Source organism: Formica exsecta, unplaced genomic scaffold (assembly GCF_003651465.1).
Source record: "Formica exsecta isolate Colony F162 unplaced genomic scaffold, ASM365146v1 scaffold80, whole genome shotgun sequence".
Taxonomy (NCBI): domain Eukaryota; kingdom Metazoa; phylum Arthropoda; class Insecta; order Hymenoptera; family Formicidae; genus Formica; species Formica exsecta.
Window position 1 is genome coordinate 430,256 of NW_021853570.1, and position 17,717 is coordinate 447,972.

Consider the following 17,717-nt stretch of genomic DNA (forward strand, 5'->3'; position numbering starts at 1 on the left):
AGTTAAAATATTGTAATAAACAAAATATTGATTAAAAATACAAAAAATTTTTAATATCTGAATAATAATTCCTCTCCATTCCTCCAATTAAATATATTGCTTCAACTATTATAATTGAGTAAAGTGTTCTGTAAACAAATTTCTTCGACTGTAAAGTTTCGTTTTAAGAACATTTAGATCGAAATATGACGAGTAGCCAATTTTTATGATTGCGATATATATATATATATATATATATATATATATAATCGAGTCATGCCTTATCTCCATCGATCGCGTAACAATTTCGAACGATTTCACCGTGCGATCTAGTTAAATCGCGAAATTCACGCAAGAGTCGTTTTGAACCGCCAGGCAAATCGCAAGTGTAATCACTCCCATAATTACACGAATTACAATTCCGCCCTTCTCATACGCGATCTATCACGCTGGGCGCATTTAATTTAGCGATGCACGTGTGATAGATGATGATGATATCCTGATAGATGATAATGCCCGTCTAGAGCATAAATCTGTGAATCCGCCTTGCGTTAATTTTTATTTCTGCCAGACGGATCTAGCAGGACACGACTATCCATGAGAATTCCGCGAGAAACCGGGAGATCGAGATATACATGTGCTGCTAACGAGATACACACGTGTGAAACGAGAAGAAGGCGTTATGATTGTCGATACAAGAAAACGAGGCTTGTATTACAAAGGTTTGTCCATTTACGTCGTAATTAATTAATTTCAAAGAGCATATCTAACATTTCCTATTATTTATGGAGATCTGTGATTACCTTTCCGAATCAATCTTTTCTGAACAAGATTCAATTTTTGTTGGATCGGAATGATAATCGAAACTCGAAAATCAATAGCAATATTATCGAAAATTGATTAAACGGTATAAAATCCAAGAATAATTCCTATCAATAAATTACGTTGTATAATTAATGTGGGACAAGGTAGAGGTATTAATAGTACAAATGTTCGACTGGGAAGCGTCGAAATTAATGCGGGAAACGTAAGCGTCTTTTAAGGAATTCTACGCAAAGATTCTCGTGACAAATGGCAGCAACAACGCAAAGACGAATATACATTCGGAGGATCATCGACGGATTTTTTATACATTGTACAGAGTACCGTACGATGAATACACTTGATACGCACGACGAGATGCATGCGTGTAATAATTTCTCGTGTGAAAGATTTCTCAATCCCGCATGCGAATCGCAGGCAAGCAAAATAACAAGAATGGTCGAGGGATAAATCTCCTGCCTGAGATCATCGACTTTCGATAGACGGCGAAAAAGAAGTCCCTCACCGAAAAATAATATTTCAGAATTTCTTGCGATTAAACATCTCTAAACTCTCGCGCACATGCCATATGTTGCATCTTAATTTTTCACAAATGCCGTGAAAAATGATTACGCTGTGCGATAGAAACGTAAGGATCGTCCAATCATTTGTCATTAATATCCAAATTAGAGAATAAGATAATCACACACTGTTGTGTTTCCTTGTTAAAAATATGTCGGTTAAAATTTTTGTATTGAGTATTTCACACGTTCATGTTACTTTAACATATTGCTGTTGTGCTAATAGAACTAATGTTAAATTATTAAAACAACTGAGAGAAGAAAATGTACAAATAACACATATATGTGGATATGTTCCGTATTATTGGTGACAGGATTTATCGGTTAAAATTACATCATAATAATTTACATAATAATTTACGGAAAAAAATGTTGATTTTATCCTATAATGGAGTGAAAGTGACTACAGACCGATATTTTTTTTTTAATTTTGTCATTAAAAATATATTGATTTTACACAAAATTTATTTCAAATTACTATGAAGTTTGCATTCATTTTATGTTGAAGTATTAACATAGTATTAGCGTCACCATTTAACATATTCATATTACGTTAAATTAATACAAAAATTTGTGTGGACTGTTTGAGACATGCAATATATATTAAATTGAATCCAAATTTTCTCATGCAACAGTACCCAGACAGCGCAAAACGTCCTCAGGATCATCCTGAATATGTCCAGGATGGTTCAGGATATTTGTAGGATGTTTTAAGATATTATTATAAATATATTTTATGAAATACACGACTCAAACCCGGAAGCCAAACCTAAAATATTCATGTACAGCACGAAAAAAGGACATCCTTGTGCTGTCTGGAATAACTTTGAAAAATGTTTGTTTTTCTCATGTACCCAGACAGCACAAGGATGTCCTTAGGACGTCCAAAGGGCATCCAGGACATACATGTAGGATATCCTGAGGACACGACGAAAAGAAAAGGTATAAAAATAAACGAACCGCGTTGCAACTATCATTTGAAACGCAGTTTCTCGTACCTGATACCTAAGTGCATATCTCCGTGATTCCACAGAGTATTTACACGAAAACTCGTTTGCGGTTTGCACGACGAGCCTTATAATTCACTCTTAGCATTACCTACAATCAAATTACACGATTCAGACTGCATATTCGGACGGCAAGAAATCTCGTTTCCTCTCATTGACACTGCCATTTCTCTCTTCAACTTTTGTACTTTTATTGTCTCTCAAATTGCCCAGTTGAAATCACTTATCTCGTATGGAGATAATCGTTGCCGCATTTTTATTTTTAAGGTGCCAAAACTCGCACTCGGATCTCCGGCGCCGAGTGGGGCGGACGGTTGTCACATCCCGACCGGCAATTTAACGGCCAGCGGCCGCGTGTAAATGAGAACCGTTTCGTCAGATAAAAAGGAACGACCTTCCGCGAAGGCGACGTCAATAATGATGATGATGATGATGAGGAACGAGTCCGTCACGAAGATACGTAAGGGGGCCTTTCTTGGAAACGTTATTAACGCTTCTCTTGTCGTTCGCTGATGGGTCCCGACACGAAATCTGTACCTGATCAAATTTTTCGCGATGCAACAACGACCGGCGATTTCAACCTCTCAATCGTTATATTCCAATGATGTTCGACAATGAGGAAATGCAAAATCAGAATCCGATTAAGGAACCAGTCTACTTTAGAGGATAAAAAAATTGATCTCTTTTTTAGATTTTCTGAAAATATGATATTTGAAGAATATGTCTTTCAAATTTTATTTAAAAATATGCAAAATTAACGGAGTTATAAGACTTTGAATAGGATAGCACGCGGGTCTTCAAATGGGCCTGCAAAACTTTAAACGCGTTTTTCTCAAAATATTGTTTTCAAAGTTGGTGTAACGGATATCTTGAAAACTAATGGATTAAACAACTTCACTTTTTTTTTTTTATTAAAAAAAAACATCTTTTTAGGAGTACTAAATCTAAACAGAATTTAAAAAATTAATAATTAATTTTTTTTGATTTTTAAAAAATGAATGAATTTCAGCAGAATTGAAATATCTAATTTTAAAATGACACTATTTTATTATTTTTAATTCTTTCTAATAAAATTAGGTTCGGTATCCCATAAATATCCTACGACGGATATCTTGAAAACTAATGGCTTAAACAACTTCAATTTTTTTTTTAATAAAAGAAAACATCTTTTTAGGAGTACTAAATCTAAACAGAATTTAAAAAATTAATAATTAATTTTTTTTGATTTTTAAAAAATGAATGAATTTCAGCAGAATTGAAATATCTAATTTTAAAATGACACTATTTTATTATTTTTAATTCTTTCTAATAAAATTAGGTTCGGTATCCCATAAATATCCTACAAAATAAAACTAGATCAAGTTTATTCATTTCAGATAATTACAGGAACAATATACCACACTGTCAAACTATGCATTTTTGAACACGCATTGAACAAAAAAAAAAGCTAAATATCCAAGATTTTAAAATACTAACGTGTTATTTAAACATCAATAAAAATATATATAAAACATCAAAAAAATCAATTTTTAATATCTTTTAAAAAAAATTCTTGAAAATTATAAATTTTTCATATTGCTAGAATAGATTGAGTCCTTAAGAAAGATTCATTTAAAGCGATATACCTTTCATTCTTCCATTCAATAAACTTCTCTTTGATTATTGTTTGAGACACCAACACATCAATATAATTTCAATCGTCTTCGCGAAGCGAACGCTAATGGTAAGCGCATCGAGAATTACCCTTCCATATCAATTAGACATAAAACGGAGTCATCTCGACTCTCAGCTCAACAGTGATTTCACTTTTCCGTGAAATTGCCTCGCTCGTAATTCGACTCTTGGAGGGGGATTCTTCGATTAAGACATACCTGACCATCATGACCCGGACTTTTATGAGCCGGGTGATTTACGAGTCGGCCACGGAACCTTCGACTTCCACATATTTGCTCCGTTCCTCGCGGGCGATCCTCCGACGCGATAGTCGCATCTCTCGTATCGATGATAAGTATACAGTCAGCAGCGCTTAAGAATCAGGCTCGAAAGATCGTCATTAATTCAATAGAGTCGTCCAAATATCGTTACGATCAATAAACCGTCTATCATTTAAAAAGTATAAACGTCGTTAGGAACATCAACAACAGTCCATTCGTTCATATAGTGATAAAATGATCATCGTAACATTGATAACGAGTAATCATTCGAAGAGTCGCGTCACGTTTCATTTGATTAAGCGTACATTTTTACAGAGATATCGAAAATAAGCATAATTAAATACAAAATTCAGTCAAAATGTTTATAATGACTATTGATAACGACTATTGATTTGTAATTGTACAATGGCGATTTACTATATTTAGATCTCGAATTGAGATGTAAGAGGGTGTAAACATAAAAATAATTAATCCGGGACTTTCTCAACCGTGAAATTTGAATAGAAAGTACGCGTGTCATTGAAGCATTCAATCCTATTTATTTGTTCGATAAAAAGCATTCGTCGAATTCAAGTGGAACCATCTCGATCGCATTAAAATCGCATGGTTTTTTGAACAAATTACTTGCAATGTCCGCTCGAATTCTCGTCGAGTCACTGCTCGTGTTAACGAAGGTATTTTAATGAGACGAAGACGAAGGGGATCTCAGAGATGCCTGAACGTTCGAGTGTTATATATGGAGTGTCTCAAATTACTTTTCACAATCACACATTCCAACTACAATGCAGGTTAAGAAGGATGAAGAGTTTTAATTATTCCGACATTGACAACATTTAATATGTGTGCCGAGATTGATTCTCCGCATTCTCATAAAAGAAATCACGGTCGAAATTCGGCCGTAGTAGGTTTCGATTACCCTATATAACGGTTCGTGGTATAATAAAACGAGAAAGAGCCTCTTCTCGCCTTCTGCTCTCGAGAGAATCAAAAAATCGGTACATAGTTGGAAAGTTTATGTTTTCTTGTTTAAAAATATAATTTTATTCTATAATAAAAGTGAAAGTGACTATAGATCGTCAATAACAATTTTCCAAGTTAATTTTATCATTAAAAATATGTTGATTTTATACAAAATTTATTCTAAATTACTTTAAAATTTACATTCATTTTGCGTTGAAATGTTAACATAGTATTACTGTCATCTTTTAATATTTCTATATTATGTTAAATTAATACAAAAATTTGTGTGGATTCTTGGAGAGATTGTGCGGACACTTTGGAGAGCAGAGATAACCACCCGATGTAATGGGGTGAAAAAAAAAAAAATAAAAGAGAAAAGTCGGGGAGTCTCCGGAGCCCACCATCATGTGTGCCCGCACTACGTGCGGCGTACTCGAGTGGAGAAATATTTGCACGGCTGTTCGCGATACCGTCGAGCGAATATCCATCCGATTCGCGCTGTAAAACGATCGCTCGAAGCGCTGATGAAAGTGAGTAACGTCGAATCTCAACCGTCAATTATATTCGTTCCGCGAGCGAATGATACACAAACGGACGTTCTGCCGCAGGCTGGATCTAACTGTGACGTTATCTAATTATGTCGATGCGAGCGCGAAGAGATCTTTCTTCCAATTATAACTGTGAAGAGAAGATGTATACGAGGCTTTGATAAAGGTGCTAATATGGCGTAAAAACTTGAAACTTGCACGTTGAATAATATGAATAATTTTTTGCATTGTATTTTGTGTATATATATTATGAAATTTAAATTGTATTAAATCTGGTACTTAAATAAATATAAATTGGTAATGGTAAAATACACTAATAAAACTAACAATTATTAAAAAAAAAAAATTCGAATGTTTTTTTAATAATTATGATTTAAAGGATCATTACAAAAATAAAATAAAAAGACCTTGCTAAACGAGAAATTATCGAAAGATCACGGGGTCTGTTCTTTGCAGCTGAACTGGCTGCACTGGTTCAGAGTTTATCTTTTTCTCTCCCCATTGGAAGGAGAAGGATGGGCTCTGAACTGGTGCAGCCAGTTCAGCTGTGAAGAACAGACCTACGGTTACATACTCGAATCGCGGTACAGCTATTTGTCATTACATCGGTTTATAACGTGTTGCATGTTACTGATTGCGCCCTGGCCGTCCGTGCGGTATGTTTGCGAATATTTTCCGCAAACGCACCGCGTACCACCGAATTACGCAATGCGTTCAAGCAGATCGAAAAGTCCGATTTTCCGCATCGGCGATCATTCGACGATACCGAGCGCGCCAAATTAGCGCGATCGGCAAAAGGCTAGAACGTTTATGTAACGGCGGGGAGACAAGTTGATTATCCGTAATTCAGCCGACGCAAAAATCCGTAGAAAGCACCTGCGGAAGGTATAAACTTGGGACCTGGGTACGACAACGACGCGTGGCGGACCGGCGTTGCGGTCAACCAGCACGCCGCCGATTATTATCCGTAATCCCGCCGTTGAAAAAATCCGCCGGGCACCTTACGGAAACGCAAAGTGGAGGTCTCTCCGAGACCAATTATCCGCAATCGACGACGGTTACTAATGGACGCGTTATGGAAATTCACGTCAACTCCTCGAGGGCGCGCGCCTTCGGTTCTCACGAGAGGAAACCCGAACGATACCCTTAACTATACCAGTATACACGAAGAATTATACTAATTTTAACGATTTCTACATTTATGCAAAGTTTCTAAAAACTTCTTTTCGTTTTACAGCACTTGTTTCGGACACGGCATACAGATCCATATTACAACCTGTAATCTTCCAGCAATACGCAAATTTATATCATTCAACCTTATTTACTTTTCATATAATATAGAAAGCTGTATATTTTTAATTTTTCTTTCTCTCAGTTATTTTTAACTATTTATATTTATAAAAGTATATATAGAAGAAAATGAAATTAGAAATGACTCTGCTTATTAGACTGTGCGATAAATTAAATTTTTTTCCGGTATCTATATCATATGTAGTAAAAAATTTTGATCTAAAAAGGAACAGGCTAGTCTAGTTAATTAATTCGGGTTATTAATGTGATTCAATTTTAAAGGCAAAACAGATGATGATTCTCGTCGAGATACTTTTTCGCTCACCAATATAAACCTACTCAAGGCTTGAAAAAACTCGACATAATAGACAGGATTACGAGTTACGTGCTCTCTATATCTGATTCATCTCTCTCTCTCTCTCTCTCTCCCTCTCTCTCTCTCTCTCTCTCTCTCTCTCTCTCTCTCTCGGTATGCACAAAGTACACCTGTTATTGCGCCAAGCAGACGTCCGCTCAAATTATCATGCGTGCCACGCAGGCATGCGTAACTGGAAAATGACTCGGTTTGCATAACTCTCGGTCAGATGTTTCCCTCTCGAGGCTCGAGGGTCGAGGAAGCGCCGAAGGAGATCCGGCATACGTTTATCCTTCTCCACTCGAAAACCCGCGTGTGTCCGTCGCGCGCGATTTGCATCCGACCAGATGCTCCTCACGACCGGTCGGTTTGTTTTTCCACCGTAGGCCGTACGCGAGCGAGCGAGCACGCGATCTCTGTCTCTATTAACCGTAAATCATAGCTCATGAAAGCGACTCGGGCGAGTAGAAGGATGAAAGTAACAGTTTACTTGCGCTCTTATGCGCGAACGTGTAAAATAGAGCGTGCGAGATGTAATAAAAGCATCAACGTTCAGCCCCGTTTAAATCATGTGGATAGATATCCGTGATATATCGAGATATCTCGTTTATGACTTTGTAAAATAAAAATAATCTCGACAAAAATAATTCGCAAGAACATATAAATAATATAAGTCGGTTTTTTTTAAGCTGACATTAAATATTTATTTGAGATCTTTGCAATCTATCTACTTCTAACATTCTTGCTTCTTTTCAGCTTCAACGGTACTTTTTTTATCAGATACTTCTTCTTCTTCTTCTTTGTTTGTATGGCTCCGCCATACTTTATATAGTTAGGTAGCTACCCGACACACGGCCAGTATAATCAGATAAAGTACACGCTCCGCACGGTATCTTAATTGTAAAAAGAAATTTGTGTAGATATATTTGCTGTTTGATTTATTCTGTAAGTACTTTATCGTTCTACTCTGTATTCCTTCCATTCTTTTAAAGAGTTATGTCAAAAATATATACAAACATTTTGAAGTTGTTGTGTTTCATATATATGTATTCTATACATAATTTAAAAAAAGAAAACATATACTATCTAGTTTTTATAAATACAATCACAGCCAATAGAACAATGTGAGACGAAAGTCACGGTCATATAATATTCATTTTGTAATATAGCAATTAATTCGTCTATAATTATACAACATGCTTTTATGTATTTCTATATTAGCTTTTTTTGTAGGTTATTGTAATGGCCACTAGGAAACAAATTCAAGAATATCTCGATATAAGGGATAAAATCGATATGACAGTAAATGATGTTTTAAATAAAATTGTATCTATAGATACTATACCAGAAGGTGAAGAAAAGAATATAATAAAATTAACAGTAGAAACTGTAGAAAAAAAAAAGGAATATATGCACAAAAAGGTATCATACGAGGCAGCAATATACGATTATAAGGTAAATTTCGGCTCCAACGTAAGAGCGGTACAAATAGTTGCACGCAAATATAAAGTTAAATCTCGGATTCTTAGCGAGGAAATATATAAACATACTCAAACAGGGCCGAATTATGTATTTGATAAAGATATAGAAGGAGAATTCATTAAATATGCACAGGAAGAAGAATTATGGAAACATGTACAATTGTTGGTAAAAACAAAATTTATACCTTGCTCTTGTAGAGCTTGTGTTTTGCTAGAATTATCACGACATGCCTACGAATATCTCGAAGAGTGGGACAAAAGATATTGCTACCCGCTGTGGTGTTTACATAAAGCGGCATCAATAGAATGGATACAAAAATTCGAAATGAGGCACCGTTGCGAAATTTCTGACTTATGCAAGTGGTCGTGTAATGGGATCTATGGTGTAGCACCTGTAGAACCTGTAGAACCTGTAGAACCCGTATCGAAGAAGAGATGTATGTAGTACTAGCACGAGTAATCAATAACAGCTGTTGTCAACGTTTTGATGGAGAAGTTGACTATAAAACATTTTAGAATTTTTCGAATTATCAAAAAATTCTAAAATGTTTTATAGTCAACAAATTTTAATCTACTTCGGTATTGCATTGTGATGAAATATTAATACAAACGTGCTAACATTTATTTTATAAGATTTACGATTTAATGAACAGCTTGAGTAAGATATTTAAAAAAGAAACAGCACCTATAAATGCCATTCTTATAAATGACGAGTCTTTAAGATATCTGTAAGATGCTTTTTTATCAACGGAAAGAGAAAATTTTGAGAAATATGTATTGTAATTTATGAACACAAACGAGCTTTGATATACGACTAGGCTACAATATTATTTTTAAACATTAATTGTTATTGAATGACTGAAATGTAGTCAAAATATTTAAGAGTAATTTAATTAATTGATTATAATTTCAAAATACATTCATATTTATATTATTAATTATGCATATATTAATAAATTTTTAACATTTTCAATTAACAGATTTTTATTTTTTTACACCATGTTTTTTGTTGCATAAAAATTCAAACAGTTTGATCTTTGCAATCTATCTACTTTTAACATTCTTGCTTCTTTTTAGCTTCACCAGTACTCTTTTTATTTTGAAAAATGGAATCTTTTAGATGGTTATTTTTTTTTCTCTTATATGTCGATATGTGTATATGATATACTGCTAAAATTTAACGTATATATTTTTATGTATCTAACTGACACGAATAAAATGTGCTAGAGATTAAAAATCAAAACATTGTTTTCAAACACATCTTCTGAGGAATAGAAAAGATACATGTACTGTTATGAGACCTTGAATTAATATCCTATTTATTTTTGTAACATTATCCTGCCAGTTTTAAATTTGGTTATTTTGTGACAACATCGTTTCAATATAATTAGTTGTTTCTATATAATCAGATAAAGTACACGCTCCGCACGGTATCTTAATTGTAAAAAGAAATTTGTGTAGATATATTTGCTGTCTGATTTATTCTGTAAGTACTTTATCGTTCTACTCTGTATTCCTTCCAATCTTTTTAAAGAGTTATGTCAAAAATATATACAAACATTTTGAAGTTGTTGTGTTTCATGTATTCTATACATAATTAAAAAAGGAAGACATATACTATCTAGTTTTTATAAATACAATCACAGCCAATAGAACAATGTGAGACGAAAGTCACGGTCATATAATATTCATTTTGTAATATAGCAATTAATTCGTCTATAATTATACAACATGCTTTTATGTATTTCTATATTAGCTTTTTTGTGTAGGTTATTGTAATGGCCACTAGGGAACAAATTCAAGAATATCTCCATATAAGGGATAATATCGATATGACAGTAAATGCTGTTTTAAATAAAATTGTATCTATAAATACCATACCAGAAGGTGAAGAAAAGAATATAATAAAATTAACAGTAGAAACTGTAGAAAAAAAAAAAGGAATATATGCACGAAAAGGTATCATACGAGGCAGCAATATACGATTATAGGGTAACAGAACACTCCAACCCGAAAGCGGTAAAAAAAATTGCAGCCAAATATGGACTTGAGCCTATGAATCTTAGCATGGAAATATATAAAACTACTAGTGACTCGAATTATGTATTTACTAAAGCTATAGAAGGAGAAAACATTTCATATGCAGATGAAGAAGAATTATGGCAACATTTAAAATCGTTTGTAGAACAAAATTCAATACCTTGCCCTTGTAGAGCTTGTTTTTTGCTAGAATCCTCAATACAAGCTTACAAATTTTGCGAACGGTGGAACATAGATAATTTTTACCAGCATGGGATTTTAGCCTTATGGGATTTACATAAAGCGGCAACAATAGAATGGATAAAAAAATTCGAAATGAGGCATCGTGACGAAATTTATAACTTATGCAGTAAGTCGTGTAATAAGACCTGTAGTGTAGCACCTGTAGTACCTGTATGTAGTACTAGCATGAGTAATAAATAACAACTGTTGTCAATGTTTGATGGAGAAATTATTTTCGAACTATCAAAAAATTATAAAATGTTTTATAGTCAACAAATTTTAATCTATTTCGGTATTGCATTGTGATGAAATATTAATACAAACGTGCTAACATTTACTTTATAAGATTTACGGTTTAATGAACAGCTTGAGTAAGATATTTAAAAAAGAAACAGCACCTATAAATGCCATTCTTATAAATGACGAGTCTTTAAGATATCTGTAAGATGCTTTTTTATCAACGGAAAGAGAAAATTTTGAGAAATATGTATTGTAATTTATGAACACAAACAAGCTTTTATATACGACTAGGCTACAATATTATTTTTAAACATTAATTGTTATTGAAAATATCTGTGTGAATTTCGTTACGTTTTATTGTGTATAAAGGTCTTTAAATATTACAAGAAAAGTTATATGAGGCAAACATAGAAACAAGAGAAAGAGAGAGAAAGAAACAATTCCGCACGGACGATCGGTTCGCGTCGCTCGTCCTCTCCATATGCCGATCGATCGCGCGTCCCCGTTTTCGAGAGATCGATGATTCTTCCTGCCGATCGCCGATCACGAGCGACGAGGTAATTTCCCGATTGGTCCTGGTAACTCTCGGCATCGAGTTGCCCTTGCGATCGGCCAATCCAGCGGCGACCGTTCCGCGTCCGGGGTTAACGCATTCGCGATCGTTCGGTATCATTACATAAGATGTATCCACGATGAGAACTGGCAAGATATATATGGGCAGAAGAGGGAGGGGAATGCAACGGATGCACATACCATCAAATATATATATATGTACGTAATTCATCTATGAGTATCGCATCGCGAGTCAAACTATCACGATCGAACATGCACACATCGCATATGTTCTTTCTTTATTTATTTTTTGATTTCTCGCATTTTCAACGTACGTGGATATCGATTGATGATATTGTATTTATGATCGCTACCAATCGATGCACCCGGTCGTAAATTCGCGGAGATGGATCGCGAATTATAGGGCATCTTGAGATATTTCACGAGCGTGTTGTTTGCGCATCGAACGTATTATGGGTTTCTTCTTTAATCTTCCACATTGCTCATTTCGACGCGAGTAATATCGAGGGGTACGGAAGCAAAAAATTTCGAGTGAAAAATACTATCTTATTCCTCACATCACACATTAGCAAATTCGTATTTATATTTAAAATAAAAAGACATAAATTTTTCATTCTTGAATTTTTAACAATACTGCATCAAATACAATATAGCATTAACGAACAAAATGACAAAATTGTGCAGATTAATTATGCAAACGACATCCAGAGGAGAATGATGAGCTTATTTATCATTTGTTCTCAGGAGAAGGCCTTTATTAAGCTACCACATGTCGAAATTGCTTCGTTGTTCGAACGAGACGTGCGATCTTATCGGGGGTCATCTTGAACGAGGGGAAGGATCGAGTGTAATTCTGCGGCGCGTGACCTGCAGTAAGATTGTACACCCGATATTACGTAGTTCCGCCGTAGTGATGAGGCAGGTGACTTTAAAAAAGATATTCCTTTAGTTAACGGATAATCCGGGGGCCTCCTTACAGACCCCCCCTGTCTCGTTTGTCGGGTAGAAAGGTACCGTAGCCTCAGGCTACAACGCACGTTGCGCTGATACGATTACAAAAAGCGATGTAAAAGATCCGAGACATTAAGGGCAATATAGTCAAGTATAAAAAATTGATGATTTTTAGGATTTTTTTTTGTTGAAAAATATATTAGAAAAATTGATCTTTTTGACGTTTTCCATATATTTTGATCGATATTTAAACAATATGTCAATTATTATTAAATCTTGGATACTTAGCTTTTTTTTTGTTTAACACGAGCCTTTGCGCGTAGCGTGTTTAAAAATACATGGCTCGTAAACATCGATAGAAAATATGTAAAATGCCAAAAAATACAATTTCTAATATTTTTAAACAAAAAATAATTCCTAGAAATCGCCAATTTTCATACTGCTAGAGTAGATTGGACCTTCGAGGATTCTTAATCGCCAGACGAGAGTATAAACGACGTCCCGATGAATTTCGTACCGATCGATCCGCGCCGCTTGCGCGAGCGTGAGAAGTTTATCACGAGGCTAATTGAGTGAGCGATTACCCGCGTTTCCTCACCGTCCCCCCTTCGTATCATACGACGATTTGCTTAATAGTCCCGGTGTCACATTCGCCGAATAGCTAATACACCTGCGTACGAGGCACAATCTCCGAGCTGCCGAATTAAGCGATCTCGCCGCTTATTATGGCGACAGTTTGTATCAGAGTCGGGCGCGTTGAAAGCCAATAAGTATCTTAGAAATTATTATCATATTCATGAGACACTTAAAATCCCAAAATTTATGAAAAATAGAAAGAATGAAGAAGAGACATCGAAGGGATTTTAGGTAAAGAAAAGTGTCTGTTTTCTACTTCGCTCTCTTAGTAAAGAGATTAGAATACAAAAACCGTTATATACAGATGTAAATAGAAATAAATTGATATTAGCGTAATGTCATGCAATATTCTGAATATGCAAAATATAAAAATTTTGTAAGCTAGATACGAAAACATCTAAATGAAATAAGATATGATTCCTAAGATTATTATGGTATTTGATCTAGTCTATTGGAGAAATCGTCGTGATAAACATATCAACACCGATTCCTTCGCCGATTTCTCTACCGTAAATCTTGGCGATCGAGATGATCGTTTAACGCTAAATTTCGGAACTTTTTGGTAAAATATTACGACTTATCTGTCACCGATATGAAAGATAGACAAGTTTACGACTACGACATTGAAAATTGATGACCCGGATGACAAGCGCAGAGGAATTTTTAATTTTTGAGTCCTTTGCCCACGTGTCGACGTAAATCCTCGAGGAATATGGCGGACCTGAACAAGTTCAGCACCGTTTACTGCCTGCAATTTCCACGTCCGTGTCAATGCATTAATTAAAGCGGCGTTACACGTCTCGTAATCGCGACACTGACATGCTCCCCAGGCTTATAACCGATCGCTTCTGTTCCTTTTTCCATTCCCAACAGGGCTGGTTTCGCTCTTGCAGGTGTACTTTTTATTGCATGGATATTTAATTAAAATGGAGGGATTTCGCTCGATAATACAAGATGATGAAAATAAACAAAGATCTCCAATTTATATTAAAGGCAGTGCACAATTTTAAATATTCGATAAAGCCAATTAATCTCATATATTTTTCTTCTTTAAAATATTTATTTAAAGATCCATTTAAGATCTCCAAAGCTATCAAAGATGTGAATTGCCCTACTTGAGATTAATAGCGCCGTAACAAATCATCTACAATTGACCGGCAATGAATATCATTTACAAATTACCTTATTATCGAGTGATCTACTTCCACGATTTCGAGATCACTGGGCCATTTTTTCCTCCGTCTAAACCGGTAGTCTATTGTGTACCAAGAAAGAAAGATCCTCGACTAAAAGACGGCCCTGGTTCTCACGCGAATTTTATCACGAGCGTCGCCGTTGTTGTTGTCCGGTATTTTTTATTAAGCAATAATCGAAAGACGACTCTTTAACGACGTCGTCGAATTTGCTCAGGAATTCGCCCGGGATTCGGTAGATTTTAACTGTCGTTAAAACATCGAGAGAATCGCGCGGTGTATCCTCGAAAGAATGTGTTTTTCTCTGCGTGCGATGTGGACAGAAAAAAAAAGATTAGTCGAAACACACGTGCCTATATAGAACACCCGAATCCGATCGCCCGCATCGATTTTTTGCGGACGATGAAAAGAGAGCTTCTCCTTTCGAGCCCAAATGAGAAATTAAGCAGTGATTACATTAAACGAGAATAGATCTGAACAAGCGTGTACGGAATCGGCCATTAAATTTTAAAGTTTTGCAAAAAGTTTCGTTATAAAAACTTTACATAATTCGATATATGATAGCTAATTATTATAATCCTCGATGCACATTCCTTTTTGATTGAAGGAACTATGTAACGTATAAAGAGAGAGAATCGGCTTACGCAAATCATTTTTTAATTATGCGTATAAAGGATTTTTTTAAATTCTTTACTGTATTTACGCGGTAATGATTCGTGTCAAGGTAAGAGATCTCTATAAATCTTTAAGAAGTATGCATGTAAAATCTTATTCTCAGAATAAGTTGGACATATTTTTCATTCACTCTCACAAAACAATAATATATATAACATTATCATTACGCTTCTCCGAGAGATATTTCTTTAAATGGATAATTCCGCTGTATATCTCGCATCCGCTAAACGCTAAATCATCGAGATTCGAAACCGAGTGAAAACAACTGTAGTCATAACACTTCAAACAAACACGAATGGTGAAGCGAAACCCGTTAACATGAAACACGATCAATATATTTTGTCGCTTAGCTAATTATGAATGCAATGTTAATTAATGCGGGAAGCGGATTCGAACGTCAGATTTATAAAAGCCTCTAAGCCCTCCTCATCTGCGCTATCTCGACTTTTAACACGGTCATTATACAGAGTATTTCACAACCTTCGTGCAATATTGTAATAGAGATAAGGTAGAATAAAAAATATCTAATACGAAAACATCTGTTACTAATTTTTACAAGACAGGTAATAAATAAATTGATTTCCACAAATACTTTTCTCTGCGATTAAAACAAAAATAAACCTTGTTTTTTTAAATGTGTAAGAAAATATTAGGTTTATAATTTTTTTTTTTTAAATGTAATAATTAATCAATCATTTAAATTGTTATTTTTAAGAAAGAATTGAATATTTTACGTACAATATTAATAACTCGTTAATATTAGTTGATCGCAGTAAGTTAGTATCCATATACATAAGAAACAATAAAATCAACTGTGCGGTCAAAATCAATATCAGCTGATTTGTAAAATATCTGTGCGTCCAAAGTGAAATCGCGAAAAAATGATCCACATAGGCCGATAACGATTTACAAGGCCAACATACTCTGATCAACAACGTACGTCAAACACGAAAAATACCGGGAAGGAGAGAAATAAAGTTCCTCTATTCCGAGATAATCTCGTTCCGATATTAATGGCCGGCACTAATCGAGAAATAAACACGCTCAATCGAACGCACATATTCGCTCTTAAACTTGCTCTGCTATAGTTTCGTTTCTTCTCTTTCACAAGCTCCGACTAGGACCGCCTTCTTAGGGTGAAAAAAAATGGCGATAAATTAAACGAATTGACGCCATTTTTTTCTGATACTTGGCCATATGGCCGGTGGATAACTGTTTTACTTTTTATTCGGAATTTATACGGCTATCAAGGATGTTTGTAGAATCCCACGTCTCATTGCGTTGGATATATATGATTTTAATGATTTGCCCTGTTAATGCTTATCGCGTGAAAAAATTCAAAGTGTCGTGGTTCTAGTGTATTTTCATTTACGGTTTCCTTGACTCCAACTCTTGGAGCCGGTTTAATTATTACCTCTATGAATCCGCCGCGTCTCTTACAAAAATTTGCGTTTCTCGTTTTAACATAGTAATTTATAAATTAGTAAAAACGGGATAAACAAACGTATAAGAGATGTAATTCATTAGTTAAACCGACGAATATACCGCGCGCGCCGTTAATTAGAACGCGAGTTTTAAGAGGAGAGCATCGACAACTAGGCGACACGGTAATTAATGAAGAATCCTCTCTTTTCAGACCATTCGGGAATTACGAAGGCGGCGTCGTTTCTAATACGCGAGTGAGATTTTTTCGAATATTTATTGGAGGATTCTCCGTAACAGGTGCCGCAATCGCGACGGCGCATCGCGATGTTCCGAGTGATTGTGGCTACCGGGTAGCACGCACGACATTCCGTAAAGGCAAGAAATGGTTAAATCTAACTTATGGACGCCGCGGAAGTCTTTGCTGTCCACCAATCGGATCCCTTCCACAACGGCACGGAAATTATGCTGGCGGCGCGTCCAGAGGCAAGGAATTCGCCGTTTACGCTCCACGAAGCGTCTTATAATATTTTCTTCCCCTTCGCCACGTTGCGAGTTTTATTCCATTCAATGCTCTAACGTTCGAGCTGGTGACGTATTTAAACTTGACTTAACTCGGCTTTAAACAGAATACGATGAGAGGACTTTATATAAAAAAAAAAAACTAATCTTCGTAAAACTTTTCTTCATAAAATCATCATATGTTTCATTTATCAGCGAATATGATTATCGTTATCAATACACGATGTTTCTGTAAAAATATGATTGAATTACCCTACGGTTTTTTTTAAAGCTGATTATGTTTGTTCATTTTTACACTACATTACAA

The 17,717-nt window shown here is 35.2% G+C and overlaps 1 protein-coding gene across 4 annotated transcripts; it reads left to right on the forward strand.

Annotated features, from left to right (window-relative positions):
• Window positions 1–8,257: 8,257 nt before the first annotated feature.
• Window positions 8,258–11,877, forward strand: LOC115244228. 4 transcript variants are annotated; one of them, XM_029821704.1, is made up of 2 exons: window positions 8,258–8,400; window positions 8,689–9,748. In XM_029821704.1, the coding sequence occupies exon 2, from the start codon at window positions 8,698–8,700 to the stop codon at window positions 9,379–9,381; it is 684 nt and encodes a 227-aa protein (XP_029677564.1). In that variant the 5' UTR covers window positions 8,258–8,400; window positions 8,689–8,697; the 3' UTR covers window positions 9,382–9,748. The 4 variants fall into 4 exon arrangements, 1 of the variants encoding a protein (XP_029677564.1); XR_003885335.1 differs by lacking the exon at window positions 8,689–9,748 and adding an exon at window positions 10,706–11,877 and having other exon boundaries at window positions 8,261–8,400; XR_003885336.1 differs by lacking the exons at window positions 8,258–8,400; window positions 8,689–9,748 and adding exons at window positions 9,868–10,422; window positions 10,706–11,877.
• The last annotated feature ends 5,840 nt before the right edge of the window (window positions 11,878–17,717 follow it).